General features: G+C 38.4%; 1 protein-coding gene across 1 annotated transcript in view; it reads right to left on the reverse strand.

The window, feature by feature from the left end:
- RECK (reversion inducing cysteine rich protein with kazal motifs) overlaps nt 1-25,066 on the reverse strand; it is a 1,724,192-nt gene that overhangs the window by 1,357,945 nt on the left and 341,181 nt on the right. The window contains exon 2 of the mRNA XM_044065108.1: nt 3,558-3,616. Coding sequence (XP_043921043.1) covers nt 3,558-3,616 — 59 coding nt within the window. The remainder of the gene's footprint in view (nt 1-3,557; nt 3,617-25,066) is intronic.

Consider the following 25,066-nt stretch of genomic DNA (forward strand, 5'->3'; position numbering starts at 1 on the left):
GTGAAGTTCACACATAGGCAGTTGTTCACCCCTCTGGAAACGTAAGTGAACAACTGGGTTTTAGGGTTACTACCTGTCCCTCTGTGCAGAACATTCCCTATCTGAGCAGTTGTGTCCTGTGGGAAAAAAACTAAAAAATGGTAAATGTCCTGAGATTTAAGACAAAAAATATTTCCTGTTTTATTTTATAGTTGCATAAAACAATTACTTTGTATCTGAAACATCTAAATGTTATATGAAACAGCATAAGCAAACTCAATGCTGAAAGAATACGCTTTTATTTTGGCAAAAAATGTAGCTCTGTTCTTTGCACTGGCTGTGGGTATAGTTTGTCCTGCAAAATACAATGTTTCTGCAAAAAATGTCCCACTTTGGGCATTTGAAAAGGTGGCAGCCCTACTGGGTTTTATAATTTTAGAAGCCCATTTTCTAGTTCCAGGTACAGTAGAGTTCAGAGCAGATAGCAGCATTTCATGTTTTATGAGAAAGTACACTACCCGGTGTGTTTTTGGCAGCTCAACAGACATAAGAGCTACTGACTGTGAATGTAAAGTCTTGTATAATCCTGACAATGGTGTTGGCACTTGCAATATGTCTGCTATGTAGCACCAAAAGCCTCTGAGTCCTGTAAAAGAAACTGCTGGCCAAAACCTATTGAATGTCTTAATGCCTGGTTGGGAGGAGACTGACAATGACCCAGCAAATGTTGTCAGAATTTAAGCCAGCACTGAAGGGGTTAACATTCGACACAGTGCCACTGGAGTTAATAAGTGATGCCTGGCATTGGAAGCCCTGCTGCCTAGGCCTGCACTTGGATATATTTTGAAACGGATAATACTAGAAATTGTGTTGTTTGCCATCCCAATAAACAGGACTGTTTTAGGGCAGTGGGGGCTGATGCCTGACCTATGCTGTAAAACAGAAAGGATAAAGGAAGGGGAGTAATACTAATACAGGTATGTTTACCAGTAAGCCCACTGGATTTACAGTTCCTTTTCAGGAGTGACTAGGGAGTAATGTCTGGTTAAGTGACTTGCCCAAGGTCACAAAGAGGGCTAAGGGAATCAAACCCTGTACCACAGGAACTATAGCTTGCAACCTTAACCTGTGTACCAACTGCCAGACAAATATGGGCTTCAGTTACCATAAAGTCAGGTTAGCAAAGGATCTTCACTGCAGTCTAGCTGCAGTCATACAGTTCAGTAGAAAATACTAGCTAAATGGTGCTAGTAAGTGGGCCATTGCTATGGAATAAAGGGATAAAACCTTAACTGTGGCCCAAATCAGCAGCTTAGGTGTCTGAGGTGCTGTCAGGAAGGGATGAGAGTGCTCATTCCATGAGGGGCAGGCACTCATCTACCCATTCCAATGCAGGGAGAAAAACAAAAGTAGACATTGTCAGATAAGACATAAACAGGCAAATACAGTGGAAGGGATCTTTAAGGGGCAGATCATGAATGAAAAAATCCTCCAGTGGAAGCAATCAACAGTACACCCCCCCAAAAGACACCTAGGTTCCATGGTGGTCACAGCCTTAGAAAAGACAGAGTCAATAGGAGAGGCTGGTAGACCTGTTGATGAATGGGTCCCTGGGATAAGCTAGAAAAACTGAATCAGAACAGGAAACCAAAAAATGCTTTGTTAACAAATATCATCTTGTAGGCATGAATTTATGACTCTTGTTCTTCTTTTGTTTACTGTGTGACTCTCAGTAAGTCATCCAACTAGACACTGCTCCTATGTCACACAGAAAAGAGACACTTGTAAACATGGACAAACAATCCTTGGGAAAATGTTTTAACTGTTATTGAGACATTAAAATGAACCCTAAATAATTACTGTGTAACTTTATACTTTATTAATTGAATATTATAAATTTTTGTTACTAATTTCATATATTTTATAATACTTGTTTATTGATGATTGTATTGTTAAACATTATATTATTTGGAAAATAAAAAAAATATTTAAAAAAAAAAGAGACACGTGTTTAATGTGTTTACTATGTTTTACACTTAACTAAAATCAAATGAAACAAGTAGTGGTAGCCACCAACTGATCACATCCAACAGAAATGAAAGGAAAGGAAGTCCACCAGAGTGGTAGTGAATGAAAGGTCACAGAGAAGCCTAGTATGAGGTTCATCCCCCAAGAGACTACCATATGACATAAAAGGAAGGCAGAGGTTGAATAAGTAAGTAAAGCAGTGAAAATATGGGAATGATGACAAGCTTGCCCGATGCTTCATATGAAGGCTCTAAGGGTTCTGCCACTACCAAAGCAGCCAAAGATTCTTTTCTGATCAGACAAACTGAGGAAGACAGTACTTGGACAGATACTATGATACTGTATGAAGTAATGTTGTTTTCTTTTTTCTCTGTGCTTCCTGTGCCCCCAGTATTTTTCCTTCAACAGTAGGAACAACAATCTTTTTCCAAAAATAAGGTCTGGAGAACCTTCCAATATTTGCAAGTATTACCACAGAACTCCTGGCAGACATTATAAGTGTCATTGACATGTTCCACCCCTCAGAAGAAAGTATGCTGATCAAGCACAAGTATCTGTTTGCCAAGGGTACGTTAAGTATTACAATAAATTGATTTTCTCCATAACTTAACTGTGTTGTAAAAGGTAGTACAAGAAAATGTTGCAGCCTAGGTGTGATTTCATTCTAAGTGCCTGACAGCAAGTAATTAAGGGTTAGGTATAGCACTGCATAATTTAGAGAATCAATTAGTACAAAACTACAAGACAAAAATAGTAAAGCTAGAGTTTTCACTGTGTGATACCTTAAACCTCCTGGGAAAGAGGCCCGTGGGATATATGCAAATGACCCTTAAGGACCTCAAGTATTTCAGCTATATGGCTTCTGAATGTCCATGACTTTTTACTTTTTTCTTTTTTAAGTCTTTATTGATACATTCAGGTCAATAAAGCCTTAAAATATTTCTGCGGCAGACGGTATCACAGTAAGCTCTATTGTTAACACATACAAGAAAAATTATTTGCATTTGAAGATAACAGCAACATGATGAAATGACATGAAATTCTCATCAACAGACACGTTCAGACAGTATACTTGCTCAGCTAAAATAAGAATTAGAAATCAGTATGTGTGTGTGTGTGTGTGTGTGTGTGTGTGTGTGTGTGTGTGTGTGTGTGTGTGTGTGTTCAAATAGGTTTGGAAACTTTACTTAGCATCTAAATTGTTGATGATGCTTTTATAACTAAATGTTGTGGGTAATATTCAAAGGGTTCAAGATAAATGCCTAAAAAATGCAAGTGTAAGATAACTTAACAATACATGCAGATAAAATGTTAAAAGTCATACATGTTCTAAATAAACCTTTTCAATCAAGTGTTTTGGTGCACTTCTGTTTTGAGCAGGAGTGGCAAATCTAACTGCATGCCCCCACCAAACACACAGACACACACACAGACACACACACACACACACACACACACACACACACACACACACACACACACACACAGCAATACCAAATAAGAGCACATCTTTGTAATTGTGCATTTAAGGGTCCAAATGGGTGACTCACCTGTTCACAAGCATCAAGACACACGGGCCGCTCTCTAGCACGATGGCAACATGACACATCTGTTGAAGAAAATATAAAAAAACTTAGCACTTTCACTGCACTGCCCAATCTAGGCACATTTTTAAAATGTTGATAACTACAAAATCTCAGTTCTCATTTACAAGACAGACATAGAAACACAAGGAACTAAGGTGGCTTACTCATGGAGCTAACTAGATTCAATCAGATTTCTACATTCATACACAAACACTTTGTCCGCTGAGCCAAGAATTACATTACATACATGACTTGTTTATGTACAGTGGAGCAAAACAGCTGCAGTCTGAGTTGTGCATTTATGTTTATTTGTAGGACTTTTCTAGCACAAAAGACTGCAACAAAAATACCATATAACAGATATAATATAATCTATTTGTCAATAAAGACGTTTTGTGATACCTTTGGATTACCTGTTGAGTTTCTGGACGTGGTGTTGGTGTTGGTGCAAACGTTTCATTTTTTCAGGAAGACAGCCTTCATTGTAACTAGGACTACCGTGGATTTTTATAATGTCTAGGTTCTTTGCTTCCAAAGCACAAGGTAAAGGGTTTGATCCTGACCTCCAGCCACTGCCCACGTGGAGTTTGCATGCTCTCCCCATTTCTGTGAGGGGTCCCTTCCACTCCCAAAAACATGCTGGGCATTTCCACCCCAAATTCTGAATTTAAGGGTATACCCAAAAGTAAATAGAGTCATGGGCAGAAGCAAAGACTCTAAGTGATGCCCATCAGGGGAAGAGTTTTGTAGACCAACTGCATTGGGCATCAAATGTGGTATGCAGTATTCCCCAGACAGGAGAATGTGGATCACAAACTGCAGGCTGTGTCAGTACTAGCCACTCAATGGTGTAAAAATTGGTGTTAAGTAATTTGGTCACATTGACTAAAGTCACAAAAATGGGCACAGATATTTGACACTGATAAGGGGGTTGAGGGTCCAGCCAAATCCAACCTAAGTCAGGGACAACAGTTAACAAGACACAAACTACCCCATGATGAAAATGAGGTTAAAGGGGGTTGAGGATGGTGATGATAATTATGAAGACAATACCAATTGTATTTTTATATTGGAGCCAAGTCCACCCACAACCCTAAATCTCTACCGACCCCAGTGTCTCTACAGTCCCGAATAAAATATATACAGTTGTGATGAACTTGGGTTCTGCAGACATTTTAAGAAACTGCCTCTTTCAATAGCACTTTATTTACTTCTTTTGACCTCTACTACAGAACTGGTTTCTAAAGAATGGCTGGTATCCCATGGCAATTGTCAGGGTGCACAAAAGAGCAGCACTATGTGCTCTACATACTTACCATCAGCACAGGGCACAAAGAAGGAGGTTCCATAGGACTTTTAGGTACATCTGGAAAGAGCTGTGCACTCCACCTTTAAACACTTCAACTACTTGGAGCACAATCCAACATTATTCTTAGGTGTTTACCCCACATGTGCACTCCACCTTTAAACACTTCAACTACTTGGAGCACAATCCAACATTATTCTTAGGTGTTTACCCCACATGTGAGAGGTAACTAGATGCACAGGGGATAGTGCAACACTATTCTTAGGATGTTTACCCACATGTGAGAGGTAATTAGATGCTCAGCGAATAGTGCAACACTATTCTTAGTTTGTTTCCCCACATGTGAGAGGTACTTAGATGCTCAGGGGATAGTGCAACACTATTCTTAGTTTGTTTCCCCACATGTGAGAGGTACTTAGATGCTCAGGAGATAGTGCAACACTATTTGAGAGGTAATTAGATGCTTGGGGGTAGTGCAACACTATTCTCAGGTTACGACTTGGTATTATTTCCTGAACTTTACAAAGCAGTAACCCTAAGCAATGCAGAAGATATCTCTGAATCTTTTTCACTATTACCGAAAGCTAGATTTATTAAACCTAACCATACAAAACTCAGATTTTCTTACAGGTTCCTAAAAAGCAGCCATGAATGTGATAACCTCCGGACAATGGAAGTCAAGCAAACATTTTCCTAATGCACCAGTTTTAAAATTGAAGCACTTCTGCGCTTAACTCCAAGAATTCTAACAAATAGTTTTGTATCTGCTGTTTAGTATTTTAATAAAATATTTTCAATTTAAGAGTTATTTGTAAATTCCAAAAGCTTCAACTTATTTTCCCATGAGTTGGTCGCTAAATGAGGGCATTCCATGTCAGTGATTATAAAACAAAGTAGACCAAATCCTCAGAGGAATAATATTCAGTGAAACGTATTAGTCAACAAGAGGACTTTACAAGAAGGGTGTAAACTGTAAATACAGTACTGATTCACAAGCTTCATAGCTGGACAATGATCTTGACAAACAGGATAATATAAATCATACCTCCCTTAAAGGAAATCATACATTTTTTGCCTTAAGCACTTATATAATGCTACACCATGAGATTTTAGCGGACAATAATTTCCTTAGACAAGCCAGTCTTTTGTTAAGCCAGGAGACTCCTCGCCAAGAATGGAAACTTTTGGGTTGTGAACAATGAGACCACATGTCATAACAACAATCTCTTCATTCAAGTCATAAATAATCCCACAAATCATATTTGTAATATGGACTGTAAAACAGACAGAGGTCTCTGCAGAGACATTTGTTTTTTAGTGGTTACAAGTCAAGAACTTCTTTCACTGTAATTAGAATGATTTATTGAACCCAATATTTTAATTGTTCTGTGATGAATATCTTCCACAATTGAAACTTCGGTACTGCTACAGGGAAGCCATAATTCTGCAAAAGGCAACAAATAAAGTTTAATAAATGTCATCAATTTATACAACATCCACAGAACTATTTGTCTGTTCAACCAGTAAGAGTAAGAAAAATCTTGATTTTATTTTATTTTATTTTTTTTTTATCAGTAGTTGTTAGGGAAAAAACACATTAGCAGAATCCCATTCTGAATTTTTCTCAATATGCCAATGCATCTGTATTTACAAAACGTCTTCTATTGCTTCCTCGTATGTTTGCTACATATTTTTCACAAAGAGATTGCAGTTATTTTTCTTAGCACACTGTCCCATGCAAGTCACATCAGCTTACAGTTTAAACTCTGTTAAAAGTATCCCATGCTGTATCCAGTTTTATAGAATCAGGAGACCTTTGAAACCCGATTCTTCTTCACAAGCACAAATCTTTAAATCAGATAAATTTAGATACAGTGCCCTGTAAAATAATACTTTTCTCCAAACTTGCCAAAGAAAGAGAAAAGGCAAATGCCTAACAGTTTTCTCAGAATCCAACCATTTGCATTTTTTTCTGAGTAACGCTAACTTTATACATGATTAATCAACAAGGGATATGGTTCCATATCACAGATTAATTGGGACCAGGCTGTTGCCCAGGTAACCAGGTATCAAAGCACTGTAGGAGCTGGCCCAGGAAGTCAATAGTGAGCATTTGTCACTGATATGTCCATCCTTGGGGGAAGGGATGCTGCTGAACCAGCCTCACTGGTGACTCCTAGTACAGATAGGGAGAAAAAAACAGGTAGCGATGGGTCAGTCACATGTAATGGGTTGCAAAATAACACCTTGCATTGTAGTCATGGTGATGCATGCGGGGAACCATGGGTGTGCCAATAAAACCTAGCACTGCAATCCATGCTCTGACGAAGCATGTGGCACAGCGAGCACCAGGATAATGGGGACTAGAGTCTAAACAAAAAAAGAAACATGACTGCCTAAATGATGGTGCAATGATCAGTGACAAGTGCAATGTAGAACAATTAAAATATAAAAAAGTTTCAGGAGTATGTGGTAGGGTCTGTCCCTTACATAAATCTCTCATTTAATATAAATGTGTATTCCTGATCTTCTGACACAATTTTGAAAATTCAAGGAAAAATGTTGAGCACTTTGGGGAATACAAGGTTTATTCAGCCACACATAATCCCAGCTGTATAATGTTGATTAATATATTTTCAGTAAGCAAAATCACTCTAAATTCCTGTATAATCCTTGTGCAAGGCAACCAGCTGCACTATGTTATGATATTAAACAAGGCTTTTCATGAGTGCAGCCGTCCCAGTTAATTTTTATATACACCTCTCCACCCCTCACATGCCTCATGTGTTTCCTGGTAACCGTTTAAGGGGTGGGCAATCGGTGGAACCAGTGTTGGATATCACTCACTTCTAAGCCTCATCATAATGCTACTTGCTGTCTACCTAGGATTAAGAGGGACCAATTGCTTTACTTCATAATAGTTTTTCGTCTAATTACATTCAATAGCCTATGGCCAGCAAGCTAAATAATGTGGGGCTGCTCACTTTATTATGTATTTTGCAACCATTTTTTCAGTAACCCTGCACTCTGACCATCTAATATTTTGATTATGTAGTCTTTAATGCGTTCTACCAATCACACCAATACAACTTCTTAATGTCTCATTTGGGTTAAACAGTCACTTACTTGAGCCCCTGATGTGTCCAGAAGAAAGCAGGACAATGAGTTATCTGTGGGTAGAAGCTACAAAAGGGTTCCCCTACATCTGCACCTACAGTTTTCCCTAAGGTCTCACTTTATTTCTTGACATTGAGCTACAGATGCATGCATGCATTCAGCACTTCTTGACCTTCACCAAGAAATCTGTATTTTCTTACCATATAGTTTAAACCTATACCCTCCTCCAGGAATAAAACAGCAATCTGTAAACTGCATAATCTCACTCACCACCTCCAGCATTGGTTCCTCTAATCGTAACTTCATCTGGCATTCCCATCAGGAGCAAAATCACTATGCCAACATGGCCATTTCACTTTCTTCTATTTTATATGCAAGTTATAGGTAGACCTCTGTGATGAATAGTCTATAGATAATGAGACAAACGGCTTCTTCTTCAACAGAAAGCCATCCAGTCCTCCCCATGAATATATAATGATCTCCTACTTGGAGGGCCAAAAATCATTAAAGTGCTAGCTTTTTTTTTCAGCAGAGTCTGAAGGGAGACAAAGTTAGCAAGGAAGACTAAGCTGATAAGGAGACCATATTCAAGCAGTGCTATAAGCACTCATTTGACACTGGCATTTCTGATGCAGGGTCAGGGTATCCAGCTGTCTTGAAACAGAGCTTGACTTCTTTGCTCAGATTGTTGTAGACTAAGTACAAGTGATAAGTGTAAGGGAGAGTACATAAAGTAACTGTCTACCAGGCTAGCCTGGCTTTGTGACACAGAAGAATAAAGTCTGATTACATCCCAGATGATCCCTATTAAGTTAGGAATCTGGAAGAGATAGGAAAGGACAGAGGAAATAAGTGGCCAGTATTGGCTTGCTTATTTGGGGATGAGGAGTGATCTGTCCCACTTCAACATTTTTTCTCATTATTTTTTTTATCTCCTTTTATCTCTTGCTACTGATTTCTGTTTTGCCCAATTAGCCAATCACACTTCTCTCCCTGCCTAGATCTCTTCATTATTTGGGGGGGGGCTCTGCTGAATCCTACTGTGGCTACACAGAAGGGGGCCTTCTATCTCTATGAAGAGAATGACCGAACAGTAAATGGACTCCAATACATGCCATTCCCCCTTAAGAGAAGCAACAGCCAGGAGTGGCCATCACATTCACATGTAGTGGCAGGAGATCTATTTGGGATATGAGGAAGGAAACCCCAAGCTGGGCAGAGTGAGTATGCTGACATAGGTCTCACCACTCAAGCCATTGGATTTCTCATGCCGTATGTCCCCCCTCCATGACGTTGGTAGCATGCCTGCAACCAGGGAGGCATGCCTTGGTCTCCACCAAGGTGTGCACTGACTACACACAAATCCCAAGTTCCAGCTTCTGGGACAGATGAGCTGATTTAGGCTTACATTCCATCCCCCCACTCCAGCTCCTTGTGTTGTCTGGGTCACAGTCATAGCCCCGACCCTCTATGCAATGGCATACAGTGCTAACTACTACAGGAGTGTGAGATGTGGGACATGTCACACTATGAGCCAAGGTGTCACAGTATTGCACTAGGAAAGGAGAGTTGGCATGTGTGTATGATCCATGCATGTGTCTCCCTAGCCAGCAGCTATTTTTAGAATCATAGCTGGTGCAAGGAAATGTTAAGCTGATGGAGAGATAGGACCTTCCCTACGCAGGATGACGGACTATTCATAATTCTTGACTTTTGCATACTACGGAATGAACAGGCCATTGGGCTCTTGTCATTTCTTAAGTTGTGAAGTTAAGTTATGTCTCTTGCCTTGGTCAGGGAATGAATGGGCTTGCCTCTCACCCTTAAGAGGAACAAATAGGTCTATATAGACCTGGAGGGAGGAACTTGAAAATAGCCAGTGTGGTCTAATAAGAAAGAAAGGCAAATGAAAAATTACCACAAGAAGTTACCCAAAGATGCTAACTGGCATTTTAAATAATGATAGGATTTTTTTTTTTTTTTTTTTTTTTTACAAAAGTCTGGTTTCCAAACATTATTTGAAAAGGAGGACAAGGAGACATGGTGGTGGAATGAGGAAGTACAGGAGAGTATACAGAGGAAGGAAGAGGCTGGCGAAGAAGAAGTGGGATTGTCAAAGAGATGAAGAAAGTAGACATGAGTATAAGGAGATGAGGCGCACAGCAAAGAGAGAGGTGGCGAAGGCTAAGGATAAGGCATATAGAGAGTTGTATGAGAGATTCAACACTAAAGAGGGAGGAAAGGACATGTACCGATTGGCTAGACAGAGGGATAGAGCTGGGAAAGATGTGCAGCAGGTAAGGGTGATAAAGGACAGTGAGGGAAACATACTCACAAGTGAGGAGAGTGTGTCGAGTAGATGAAAAGAGTACTTTGAAGGGCTGATGAATGAAGAGAATGAGAGAGAGAAGGTTGGATGATGTGGGGATAGTGAATCAGGAAGTGAAGCAGATTAGCAAGGAGGAAGTAAGGACATCTATGAAGAGGATGAAGAATGGAAAGGCTGTTGGCCCAGATGACATACCAGTGGCAGCATGGAGGTGCTTAGGAGAAATTGCAGTGGAATTTTTAACCAGATTGTTTAATGAAATTTTGAAAAGTCAGAGGATGCCTGAGGAGTGGAGAAAAAGTGTTTTGGTACCTATTTTTAAGAATAAGGGTGATGTGCAGAGCTGCAGTAACTACAGAGGGATAAAATTAATCAGTCACAGCTTGAAGTTATGGGAAAGAGTAGTGGAAGCTAGGTTAAGAAGGGAGGTGATGATTAGTGATCAGCAGTATGGTTTCATGCCAGGAAGGAGCACTACAGATGCAATATTTGCTCTGAGAGTGTTGCTGGAGAAATACAGAGAAGGTCAGAAGGAGTTGCATTGTGTCTTTGTGGACTTAGAGAAAGCATATGACAGGGTGCCTAGAGAGGAGTTGTGGTATTGTATGAGGAAGTTGGGAGTGGCAGAGAAGTATGTAAGAGTGGTACAGGATATGTACAAGGGTAGTGTGACATTGGTGAGGACTGCGGTGGGAGTGACAGATACGTTTAAGGCGGATGTGGGATTACATCAAGGATCAGCTCTGAGCCCTTTCTTATTTGCAGTGGTGATGGACAAGTTGACAGATGAGATCAGACAGGAGGCCCCGTGGACTATGATGTTTGCAGATGACATTATGATATGTAGTGAGAGTAGGGACCAGGTTGAGGAGACTCTGGAGAGGTGGAGATATGCTTTAGAGAGGAGAGGAATGAAGGTCAGCAGGGCTAAAACAGAATATATGTGTGTAAATGAGAGGGAGGGTAGAGGAATGGTGAGGATGCAGGGAGTAGAGTTGGTAAAGGTGGATGAGTTTAAGTACTTGGGATCAACAGTTCAGAGTAATGGTGAGTGTGGAAGAGAGGTGAAGAAGAGAGTACAGGCAGGGTGGAATGAGTGGAGAAGAGTGTCAGGAGTGATTTGTGACAGACGGGTACCAATAAGAGTGAAAGGGAAGGTCTACAAGAGGGTAGTGAGACCAGCTATGTTATATGGGTTGGATATGGTAGCATTGTCGAAAAGGCAGGAGTCAGAGCTGGATGTGGCAGAGTTAAAGATGTTAAGATTTGCATTGGGTGTGACTAGGATGGACAGGATTAGGAATCAGTATATTAGAGTGTCAGCTCAAGTTGGACAGTTTGGAGACAAAGCAAGAGAGGCGAGATTGCGTTGGTTTGGACATTTGCTGAGGAGGGATGCTGGGTATATTGGGAAAAGGATGCTAAGGATGGAGCTGCTAGGTAAGAGGAAAAGAGGAAGGCCTAAAATGAGGTTTATGGATGTGGTGAGAGAGGACATGCAGGTGGTTGGTGTGAAAGAGCATGATGCAGAGGACAGGAAGAAATGGAAACAGATGATCCACTGTGGCAACCCCTAATGGGAACAGCCAAAAGAAGATGATGATGATTTGATGATACTGGTATGCCAACTACTGTCTATTTAGGAACCAGGTCTACTTTAGGTAAACGAAAACATAATCTCTCGAACGCTCATATGAGCGAATAATCATAACACCGGAAGTGGCATTTTGGGGTTGCAGTACAGCGAAGAGTGGGATATTTGTCCTTTCCTCACTGTACTGCGACCTTGGAGTAGGAATATATATTTAGCGGGGGGGGGGGGGGAGCAGCCCTCCACAATACAAATTTTGAAGTTATGATTAGTCGCTCATAGGAGCGTTTGAGTGATTGCGTTTTCTTTTATCTGACATAGACCCACGAACCTACCTGAAAGAAATTCAAAATTTATAATAAGTGTGTTCTTTCATAAAACTATTCCTACTTCCAATGTGTCTGCTCAGTTTGCCCATGCAAATCTGCTTGATGATACAGCTGCACCCTCTAGTGCCATTTAGGCAACTAATTCATGGAAATTAAGAACTAATCATTTCTGTTACTTAGCATTCCAAGGTCCATTGTACCTGTTTAGTAAGAAACGCTTACTATGCTGCTGTAGAGCACTTAAACAAGTTCAGCCAAGTTTATTTCATTAACTAAGTTCGTCAATGGAAAATTGCATTTTATTGTATTTCATATTACATTAGTATGCCTCAATATGTCATTTTATTAAAGTTTGGTCAACAATGTTACTTGGAGCTGTGAGTCGGTTGTCATTTGGTTATTTTGTAGATATCTGTTACTAGTGTATAATTCTGTGTTTATGCAGTATTGTGAACTCTTAAGCAGGCAGTACATACATGCTTAATACAGCATGTAAAATATGGTATGGAGAAAAGTAAAACTGATGTTTAAATTTGGTGGTAGAATGATATTTCTAGCAAATATTTATCTCCTCAAATTAAATAATTGCAAACAGTACTGTGTATCAGAGCGCATTTTTTTAGTTTCAAGCAGGAACACTTCAGTTGTTTTGAACAGTTACTATCAAACTAATACTCTGGCAGAACTTCATGTCTTTGCCCTTCTTGCCAGACTAATTTGGAAACTACTTTGAAACTTAAACTCCCACTTTCTTTTCCTCTTCTCAGACGAGTACCACCAAACTGCCTTCAACTACTTAGTGATGCAAAAGCCTGTATACTAGTTTGCAGGTCTGTAACATGCAGTCATATATCCGAGTGTTAGAAATCAGCTATTACAGTCCTTTCTCCAAAATGGAGGCTACTCTACTGAATTTTAATTCTCTTTCTCTTGACCAGATTTCATGGAAACATTTTCATAATTACTAGAGATTAAGATAAAAAATAATATCCTATCGACTTTCAGTCATGACTTTCACCCAGGCCATGGAGCCAGAATTGTACATTTAACCACTATAAACCACTTGTGCACCAATCCAAAGGGTTAAGGTTCAATAGGGATGATACTTGCTGACCAGGCAAAAGCCTTTGGCATGGCTAGCCACTGCACTCTTCTCCAAATACTTGCAAATTATAAGTTGTCACCACCCCCAAAAAGGAGCTCACCAGCTACTAAGTAATTGAAGACAAGCTGTAAGGTGGTCAAGCATTAGTTTAGTACCTTTATAAATTGATTGAGGCATTTCACAAGGGTTAGTTTTGGCCCATTCTTCTTTAAAATCTATATTAGCTACAAAGTACTGTTCTGTCACTTAGACACTCTTTCAATATACTGATGACTGCATTCATTTATACTCGACAAAAATTATACTAATACACTTAGCTGAGTTGCAATTAAACATTTTTATGGAAGCCGATAACTTATCCCAAAGATGGGCAGCCTTGGATAGGTTACACTAAGTAAGGGAGTGCAGGGGTTTCCTTTTGTATAGGGAATGCCAGGGGGAAGGTCATATACTTTTTTCATCGTTTATCGAAATGGTCTACTGTTTAATCTCAGTGCAATTAAGAGTGCCATATCCTCTAAAACCCCTGCTACATCTTAAATATATGAATACATTTTTCTCTAAAACTGAACTTTGGATTTGAAATTCAGGTTTAAACTTTAATACTATAGTCATTAAACCTTCAGATACCCTCCCTTTAAAAACCTTTTCAAGGACAGCATCTCACTAGAATCACTCACTTCACTGAAACTACATGAACTAAAAAGATTTTACCACCGTGTCAGTAAAATACCAATCAAAAACTAAGCTTATTAATTCATGTTTACCAGTCATGGACCTTCATATGCCTGCCTTAAAACAGAAATAGCTTTTTTTTATACAGTCTTTCTTGTAGGCCAAGCATTGTAACCAATCAACCCCCCCAAATCTTCAAATTCAACTCAAGTCACTCAGCAAGGATGTAACACAGTAGTACCTCATTTAATACCATTAATAGGCTGGTAAAGGAAAAGTCATCTGACAACAAATGCATTTATTTATTTATTTATTTATTTATTTATTTATTTATTTAATTTTGCTAATCAGGGTAGTGGACTTGTCCAAGAGGACCTACGATAGCTGTACCCCAGAAAGGTATTATAAAAAGATACATTACATAGAGAAGGTTAAAAAACAGATCCATTACACAAAGTATAAAATATACAGTATTTACAGGATATACTTAGTGACATAAGCAAGGTTGTTCACACATTTGTAGTGTATGAATACTGACAAATTACTTTTGTTATATAGAAAGGTATACCTGTAAAGTTCAGTTCAGTACATCTTTGTTAGGTTATCTACTGTGTATGCCTAGAATACAAGCCATGAGTACTTCAAGTACTTGCATTGGTTATAAATGTTATTCTTATTTCTAACATACCATTTAAGTAGTATGTGTGTAAAAGCAGAGAAGTAAAGTTATGGAGATATATTTCTGCTTAAAGCAAAAGAATATAACAAATGTTGTAGATATTAGTACCTTCCACCTGAGTTCTTTATCTGCTTGACATTTCCTAATGCTGTCAGAGAATATGATCCATCATTTAGGGCCTAAGAAGGAAAATGCATGGGTTTCTGCAGTACTGTTGCATTGTCTAAATAGAATTACTGATTGTACTATGCATGGTTTATTGTCAGTCTTGATACATGCACTACTGTTTTTTTTTTTTTATCAATGAGTTTTAGTAGGAAAACATAGTGCTGTACTGAAAGATGGCTTTTATGATAACCATTTGAATTGTTAACACCCGCTAGACTGAGTCCTGTAACGTGGAAACTGAATGGCCGAAAGAACAGACTCATATATACTAAGTCTGAAATGCCACTTCTCTGAATATTCCCTTTTGAGGTATGGTGATCTCTGAGTTCGGCTATAAGCTCAGGGGTGTCGGGGGGGGCTTGCAAAAAGAAGCTTTAAGGATAAGAGCGATTTTCAAGATTGCTCTTCTCCAGGTTTTCGGGGGGGGGGGGCTGCTTTTAGGCACTCAATGTTTCAAGTGCCAACATTTCAGTAGGGAGCCAGCTTGTATACTTAAGACAGATGCAATGATTTTCTGTCATGAAGGAAAGAATGAAATGTTTGTAAATCCTTGAGATTTTTCCTTGAGGAATAGGCAAGAAGGTGTTGGTCATATTCTAAGTGTGGCTGTAAAATATATTTTACCTATTGCTGCTCCTCCTTCAGAGGTTAAAGAATTAAATATTTTGCATTTGTAATACAGGAATGAGTTACTTTCTCCATTTACATTATTGATGTGTGTGAACAAAATGGAATCAATAGTAAGCCCTAGATATCTGAAGGGGGCTACCTGTTCAATGTTTTACTTACTGTACGTAAGAAGGGCAGTAGTATTTGGCAAGTTTTTAAGTTTTGGCTAAGAGCATACATTTGTGTTTCTTTACATTCTATCCTTCGCCAGCCACAAAAATATCCCTTGTTTAACTCATAAAGTTGTACATTCTAAAATTCTCACTTCACTTTATTAACTTACATCTCAGAAAAAACTCTTTCTTCCTACAACCAGCATGCTGACCTCTCTACTGTCTCTATTTTGGAGGTATATCTCTATTTTGAGGCTTTATTTACCCCTTTGCACAATTTTCTGAATCCCCTCATCACATGTGATTTAGAAGCTGTCTTAAACATAGAAAACCCACATTATATGACAGACTTAGTAATAGTAATAAGAAAGAGGATGAACATCTTACAACTCCTGTTTTCTAATGCAAAAATAAATGACCCTGTGTGGTAGAATTTTAAGAAACAGTTCATTAAAGTCTACAGATTTTATACAGTCTCTTTTGTAATGTCACTCTCTTTAAACGTGTTGTTGAGTAGTAGCACACATTCCGACTGGAAGACTTATTGTGCTGCTTGACATTAAAATGTTATACTAGTTAGATGTCCAGAGTTTTAGCTAGATGTTCCTATTTTTCAAAGACTTTTATTCCTATTTTCAGTGTCTGAGGGTTGAAAGGTATGCCATCATTGAAATTCCATATTTACAAGAAAAGGGCAGTTATGTAAGCAAACTTACCATAACACTAAATGTTCAAATGATCACTGCTGCAGTAGTTATCCTGATAAGGATATAACAGGTAGACAGCTTTTGGAGCTTAAGGGCACCTTCCACATCCCAAACGTTTGGGCACCAAGTCCTTCAGAGCTTCCAAACCCCAAGCATTTGGGCACCAAGTCCTTCAAAATTTTCATGCCAAGTAAGACAGGGAAAGAGGTTAGAGCTCTGAAAAGGTTAATGCTAGGAAAATGAACACAAAGGTCCTCATCCTCATAATAAAACATTAAAACTAAGAGTGATGGAGTGAGACAGCAGCTACTACAGCAGTGATTATTTGAAGTTTACTCTTATGGTAAGTTTGCTTACACAACTGTATTATGTTCACCATATTGATCACTGCTGCAGTAGCCTTAGCTACATGAGATCCACAGTTTATACTGACAGACAGGAGGAAGGATGAAGTTCCAAGAGCCCCTGGAGAAAGGTCACAGCAAAGGCTGTCCTAGACCATGAGAAGGAATCTAGCTTGTAGTGCTTTGTAAACGTATGAACAGAAGACCAAGTTTCTGCTAGAATTCACATGTTCCAACCCCTTTCAATAAAAAACACAGATGAAACCAAGATCTTTTACCCTGTCTGGAATTGCCTTGTTGCGGTGGATATAACTAAAGGCAATAGTATAAGATAACCATTTGGAAACCATCTGCTTTGACACAGGTTGTTCTTTACTCTTACCTTCACTTCAAAGAACAAATGATCAAACTTCTAGAAAGATATAGATCAGTCAGGAGACTATCCAAGTTGTCTGTGGACATCCAAGGTATGAATAGAAGATAGAGATATGGATAGCGTGACTCAAAGTAAACTCTGACATCACGATAGGCATAAACGAAGGATTAAGTCTTAAGGAAACCCTATCTTAGCGGAAAGCAGAAGTCAGAACAATCATCAAAACTGTTTTCCATGTTAACAACCTCAAGTCAGCCTGATGAGCTGGTTTAACAAGATCAAAAGTTACTTTTTCCAAGACAAAATCAAGATCCCAAGAAGGAGATACCTGTTTTCTAGGAGGCCTAGTATGCAACATCCTTTTCAAAAAAATTTCACATGAGATTACATTGAAAGAGGGGGATCTGAGGGCATACATGCTAAAATACCCAACAAATGTACCTTAATAGAGGAATAAGACAATGCAGATGATAATAACTCACACAGATCATAAAGAACCAGAGAAACACTAGCCTTAAAAGGGTCCTAGTTATTGTTTTGATACCAACAAGAAATTGTTTTTGATTTGCTAATATATGATTTTCTAGTACCAAGTTTTCTTGATTCCTTTAATAACTGCTGCACATCCTCAAAAAATAGCTGCCTATCATCCAGGCAGTCAGTTAAAGTAATTTGGATTTGGGATGCTTCACACACCCCCATGTCTTGTGTAAGTAGGTCCAGTCTAAGAGGAAGCTTGTGGTAATTGCCCTTAGCCATTTCCAAATAGAAGGGAGAACCACTGTTGGCTGGTTGAGGAGGAAATCACCATATTGATCTTTGGAGACACATTCTGAATCTTCAGATTGACCCGAGATATTAGTATAAAGGCTAGAAAAGTATGAAGAAAACATTCTTGTCCAAGAAAAAGAAAAATCACGCTTTACAGGCCTTCTTGTCTGGGGTCCCGAAGCAGAATTCTGCCACTTAATTGTTATGACTGGAGGCAAAAAGATCTATCAATTGTGTTCCAAACAGCTAGATGAATTCCTGGAAGGCCCCCTAATTCAGTTTCCTTTTGTGAGCGGGATGTCCTGGTCATGTTCAGCCTGTCTGCCACAAAAGTTTGCTCTGATAGAATACAAGATGCTTGTACAGTGAGATTGTACTGAAAAGTTATATCTGAGGCTACCAAGACTAGGATGTACAGAGGGTACAGTCTGGTTCTTCCCTGTTTCTTTATGTGTAGCAATACTGTGATGTTGCCTGTGACACTTGTAATGCATAAATGACTCATAGAGTGCTGAGAGCATTTGCAACTGCAAACATTTCTTTTATGTTTATGTGATTGATTTGGTCTGTCTTTTCTATTCCAAATACCCTGCACTTTTATCCTTCATAGACATTGCTTCCTGAGCAAAGTCTGAGGTGTCTGTTGTCATAGACTGTGCATGAGGGGGAAGGGAAAATGGGAGAGCTGGATTCAGATAAATTTGGTCTCTCCACCAACAAATCTCCCTCAAGAAACCCCAAAACTTGGAATCTGGAATCTCAAAGGATGCTGATGTTGGACCATACACATTTAAGGTACCACTGAATTTTTCTCATGCTGAGTCTTGTTATAGATACCACAAAAATCAGAGTGCCATGAGACCTAGAATTCTGAGAAATTCAATTGCTGAGCGCAAAAACTAAGGAATAGATTGAGATACAAACCAGCATTTTCCTGTAGAAAAAAAGATCTTTGAATTGAGGTATCTAGGAGACATCCTGGGCAAAGGAGTTAAACAAGACTTTTGGATGTTCTCCTGGAATCTCACTCTGTGCAGATCTCTCAACCAAATGAGACATTCCTGACACTTTGAAAAAGACTTTGCAAAGATAAACAAGTCTTCTAAATAAAGAAAAATGTGAATACCTTGCACTCTGCAGTAGTGGATAGCCCAAATGATAATGAAGAGAACTGAAGGTATGATCCAGACATAGAAAACGTTAAGCAGCATCTGAAATATGAAGCTCTAGGAATGTAATGATAAATATCTTTTAAAAACAGGGTCACTAGAAAACTTAAATGGAGAATGAAAGGTAACAAGTTGTGAAAAAAATAACATTTATCTTGGGCGCTATCACAAACTGGTTTAAAAAGGAAAGATCCAGAACTAGTCTCCATGAAGCTTCATCTTTGGCAGCAGAAACATCCTAGAATAAAACCCTTATCTTATCTGAGAAGGATATACCACTTCTACAACCCCCTGTGTCAGCAGATGCTGAATAGCAGGAGGGTTGATCTGGCAAATGAGCAGGATTCCCATGAAAGAGAGAAAGAGAATCCCACTGTCACATTTATCCATGATGAATCACTTTCAAAATCCATTTGTCTGAAACTGTCTATTACCAAATAAAGGAAGAAATTGAGGTTCAGATTTTTTGGACGGATTAAACGCTTTTTCGGGGGGGGGGTTAAAGATAATTACTCATATTTGTTAGACTGTCCTTTATTCTGGGGGGGGGGGGTCACCTTTCTTCTTGGTCTTTCCCTGCCACTGCTTTTTGGAAGGCTGTTCATCAACAGCTAGCTGTGTCTGCTTATTTTTTATTTTTTTTTTTTATAAAACGTTGTAGATGTAGCATTAAACCTCTTGAATAACTTGGAGAAGGAAGGTTGACAAATCTGTGCAATTCTGTAAATCAGCTTGCCTCTCTCATCACACTTATTAAGGACTCTGCAGCAGATGGTCAAAAAATTACTTCTGTTTATGGGAGAGTTCAAAATTTGAGATTTAACATCCTCAGGAAGGTTTTCAATACACAACCAAACAAACCTCCTCATAACAGGAGTGGTATCTGCTAAATCATAATCACATTTCAAAGAGTAGGTAGCTACTTGAGACACAAGCAATAAAATTACACAAATATGTTTCTCCTCAGATAAGAGAAAAAATGCTATGATGATTCTCATATTCTCAAAAGAGGAAAGCATAAACTTTAACATATGAGCTTGACAGCTGAGAATCCTAAAAATAATTGTTGCAGAAGAATACATTTTTCCCAAATCTATAAAAAACACTTTCCCATCTTTTTCAAGAGGCCAGATTGACATTAAACTGATGTTAAACAGCAGCTGGGTTTACCAGAGATATCCTTGCTGGGTCTGATCAGGTTAGAATATAAAATTTATAAGACTAAGGAAGTTTACAATCTACTTACTTTCTTGGGAGCAGAAGGCTGGCTGTCAAGCTAGTTACAGGCTGTGATAAAAATATCCTCTAATGATGGAAGAATAGGAGGAACTGGTGTAGGTTCATGAAATTCCAATTGCACTAAATCGCAACATTTCTTAAGAAAGAGTGGATTGCCATTTTGTTCCCACTGAAACAACTGATTCATTCTGTAAACTGTTAAAGAAAAAGAGAGTCCTTCAAAGGGACTGTCAGAAGCCACACTTTCCTGAGAATCAAAATCAGAAACCAGAAGTGAAGAAATAGAATTTGACCCTTCATAATCATGTGATTAAAAATCATGGACAGCTCCAAAATGAAGAAAAATTCTTCTTTTACCAGAAAAAAGTGCAATTGGAAGGGTCAAGTGCTTGAACTAAACACAAAGCTAAGCCCAGTAAATTACATCTGTCCAATGTAACTGAGTCAGTAAAACACATGTTTTTAACTTTTTGCTTCATTTTAATGGGAATTTCTAAAGAAGCACTCCTACATTTGACATGCATAATTTCCCTAGGGATAAGCATTCCAGTGTAGTAGGGCAAATAGTTATTCTCTGCTACTTCTTCCAAAATCGACAAGAGTCATTCACCCTTGCCAACCAAGGGCAATGTAACAGCCACAGACAATATGTCTAATCCCTGGTTCATGGGTGAATGGTCTGTGGAACCAGAAATGGCCACAGCAGAGTCACCTGTCTGTGGCTGAGACACTTTAGTAGCCTACTGAAGTGTGTTTGGTATTTTGTTTTTTTTTGTGTCTGGAAGAAGGAAGAACCAAGAAACAAGTACATTGTTCCATGGTAAAGCCTGATACCTGGGGAAGCCAGCCAGATGTAGTCTGTAACACAAGTAAGTATTAAAAAGGTTAGTTTGCCACAAAAACACAGTGTAAAGCATTTCAAACACTTGCTCCAGCCCCCAAAAGCAAATGAACACAACTTTACCAAGAAAAAATAGTTTTAACTTAGGTTTAACAGCTTTTTTTCACAAAAGTAAGCATTGAACTCTTGAATAAGTTACTAAACATCATACAAACAATATTTTTCTAGCTTAAAATTATAAATTTCACATAAAAAGTTCAGTTTCTGTCATAAAGTAAAAAAGTGGAAGGGTTTTTCCCTGAAGGGAAACTATCTGCCCAGCAGTGGAATAGCATTAGTTGACCATTGATCCTCAAAAGACTACAAGAGGAGAACTCATCCACAACAAGAAAGCTCTGAAGGGTTTGGTGCACAAACCAATCTTTTTCCTCAGCTCTGATTGAGATGATTAATGGTTTGGAACATGGAGGGTGCCCTTATGTTTCAGAAGCTGACTGGCTGTTTTACCATTAGTAGGATACAACTCATATTGCTAAGACTGCAGCAGCAGCGATCAGTATGATGAACATCAATCCTTTTACCATAACACTTCACATTATTCACCAGTAATCTCCATGGTGATTCTCCTCAGCTTAATATTATATTTTACACATATGCCATGGTCATATACAGAGCAGGAACTATGAATCCATTACAATTACACCAATGAAGTCCTAAGCCAGATGTCCAACTGGCTTATAAAAAACAAACTTATCTTCAACACCAAAAAATGCTCTTTGGATCAAAATACAAACTTGACTCCATTTCTAGTCATCAGACTATACAGTGCAGCTCCTTTGAACCTTTACAAATAGCAACCATCAATTGCAAATACTTGGGGTGATAGCAAAAGTGTTTCAGAATACAGAGAGATACTATGGCAATTGAGTTTGGATGCTACAAAGAAAGCAGGTATCAATGATCACTGGTTTTCACTTACATTCTTAAAATCCGAGCAGGAATAGTTTATAATAATTTGTTTTGTATTTACACACGTATTTTAAATTTGCATTTTTTTAAAGGGAGGTTGTAAAAAATTTTGTTTTAATATTGATTCTGTGGGTATGGTTGATTCATTGATTACCATTGTTTATTGAACATGTGATGGCTGATTAATTAATTAATTCATTCTGTGTTTTGTATGGTTGATGCTAAGGATGTTGGGTATGGCAATTTGTACAGTGGTTTTAATAACTTTGATGACGTCTTGATATATGCTGGGACGAACACGCTTAGTTGTTTAATAAATTTAACAGAACATATCGTTCTTCCATGCTGTCATTTTTTTGACCTGCGACATTTCCTGTTTCATTCATCCTCAATATATCTGCCTATTTGTCTAAGTAAAATAATATAACAATGTTATACTATGCAGGGAAAAAAACCTTTACTGAGCAGCTGTCAACTCTGCTTGCATAATTAAATAAACAAGGAGAATAACAACAACCATATAGAATATTATAGTCATAAATTAACAGAAAGTATTCTAAGAACTAAGCCAACACAGGAATCGAGAAAGATTTTTACCAAAAGGAATGACTATAAGTATGGGCATACAAAGTTAGCAAGCAAAATGGAGCTGGAATTTACTGAAGAAAATTAGACAATGAACCAAGGTTTTGGGAGTAAATACCCAAAGAGTGAGAAAGGTAACAAAATGGGATGAGGCTAAGCAGACGTTTAGACTGCAGGTTAGAGACTATCTTCCCTACCAGGGATTGATGAAATAGAACAAGCAAAGAGAAAGATATAGGGGATTGTTAAATGACAGGTACATTATAACTATGAGAATGAATAAGAGAAGGTTAGAAAATATTTGGAAGAGCAAATAGAAAGGCACTATACAAACAAACAAAGGAAGGAAATCTGTATGGTTCCCAAATATGCAACAAAGTTGAGAACGTTTAGGATTTTTTGCTTGGAAGTGTTGGCAGAGGTATTTTTATACCCCAAGCTGACTTCAGATAATTTTCCCTCAGGTAGATAACAAATGCTGGAGGTGTAATGGGAAACAGAGAGGTATTTGAGAATATTTTAACAACCCCCTGTACTTTGTCTGAAATGTTGGGGGGAGCAAATGACTGTAACTAAGCAAATGATTCTTTTGAGCTAGAACATAGGATCTGAACTGCCCAGACATAGATTGGCTGCAATTAAAGCAAATGCTACAAAATGGAAATCAAACTGTAAACCAACTGTGACGGAAGTGCTGAATATTGCAAAGGAAATAAAACAACTGTAAGTGGAATCTTTAGAAAATGGAAAGAGTACATTATAAATGTATTTTTGGGAACAATACATGAAGAATACTAGGAGGAGAGTTGAAATTTAAGGGGAAGGCAAGAACTGAGCTCTTTATGTCATGTTACAGTGAATGAAAACTAAAGTATACTGCATGAAAATAACAATGGAAATGTTGGTATGGTTTGTCTTTTTTTTATTAGTGTATATATATATATATATATATATGTGACGACTGTGCCCTGGCCCAGCAATCAAGGAGCCTCAATCCCCACTACTAACACCAGGGAGGTAATCTCCTAGAAGAGGAAAGGATAACTAATACACAGAGTAAAGTACAATTTCCCTTAAGTGCACACAGAGATCACAGTCAGTCTGAGGCTGGTTGCTCCTTTGCTCATCAGGTCCCCAATAAGATTCCCCACTGGCACAGCTATATGGTTCAGGTCTCAGCCTAACTGGGCAAGCTAAAACCTCCAGTACCCTTTCTGTCCAACCAGTGCTTCGTGTCTCTGCCCAAGTAGCTGATACATACACAATCACACACTTTGAGAAGAGGTTATACAACCACACAGACTTTCCTGGGAAAAGGCTAGGTTCTCCAGCTGTGTCCCTATTACCCAGACCATATGGTAGTAATTCCTGCCACCACCCAGTTAATCAGCTACTAAAAGGCCCTTAAAAGGGTGTAAAATTATTACTGTGCAATATTATAATCCAACTGGAGTATGACTAATCAGTCTCAAGGCTTATTGGAAGGGATTATTACAATAAACTCTTTAAATATATAATGTACTCTAAAGACTACTTTATCTCTACATAAACCAGCCACAGGTAGAAGGTTTTAAATATATTTAATAATAAATAATTAAAACACAAGACAATACTACTACACCACAAAGATATCTAAGAGTTCAGAGATCACGCAGAACCATAAAATAATACAGTAGTACAGGTCTGATTTCAAAGAAAAATACTTAGTCTAACTTTCTTCTGAGTTTACCTATTCCTAAGAGAAATCACAGTGCTAGAAACTTACATGTGAGTTTAGGCAGAGTGCTGAGTTAGATATCCAAGATCAAAATGTTTTAAGTCTCTTGTGAGAAATAGTATTTAAATATTACTAACAAACATGTCTGCTGAGTCCCTCCCAAATTATATCATGTTGACACTTAGATTTTCCCAGGCAAACAAACTCCATTATTTAGCAATCCAACACCTGCTCAGAAACTTACAACAATACAAGGCATTTCACATATACACTCTAGCAGAAACCAGAGCAATAAAGCACCTTCCACATGTAAATTCTGGTCATAAACTTTAGCCTTAAAACAATGGGCATGAAACCTTCATCCAGACTCACTGGAGCCGAGTTCTAACATGAAAGGGTCACAACATGCTTCACTGGGCCAGTAGAGTGCAATGTTGTCACATATTTTGCAGTTCCACATTTCACAGTATTCTTTTACACTCAAGAAAACATGCCTGTATTTTACATTAATTATCAAGAAAACATGCCTGTATTTTACATTTATTTACAAATGCCAGAATTATATATCAAATTGTATTTGATTAGGCTGGCAGCCTTCACCCATCTCTCCCCAATCGTCACAATATACATGCATCATTTTAAATACACCATGTTTAATAAAGAGGTTTAACAAA

The sequence above is a fragment of the Protopterus annectens genome, chromosome 3.part0 (genome assembly GCF_019279795.1).
Source record: "Protopterus annectens isolate FY-2018-M chromosome 3.part0, PAN1.0, whole genome shotgun sequence".
Lineage (NCBI taxonomy): Eukaryota > Metazoa > Chordata > Ceratodontiformes > Protopteridae > Protopterus > Protopterus annectens.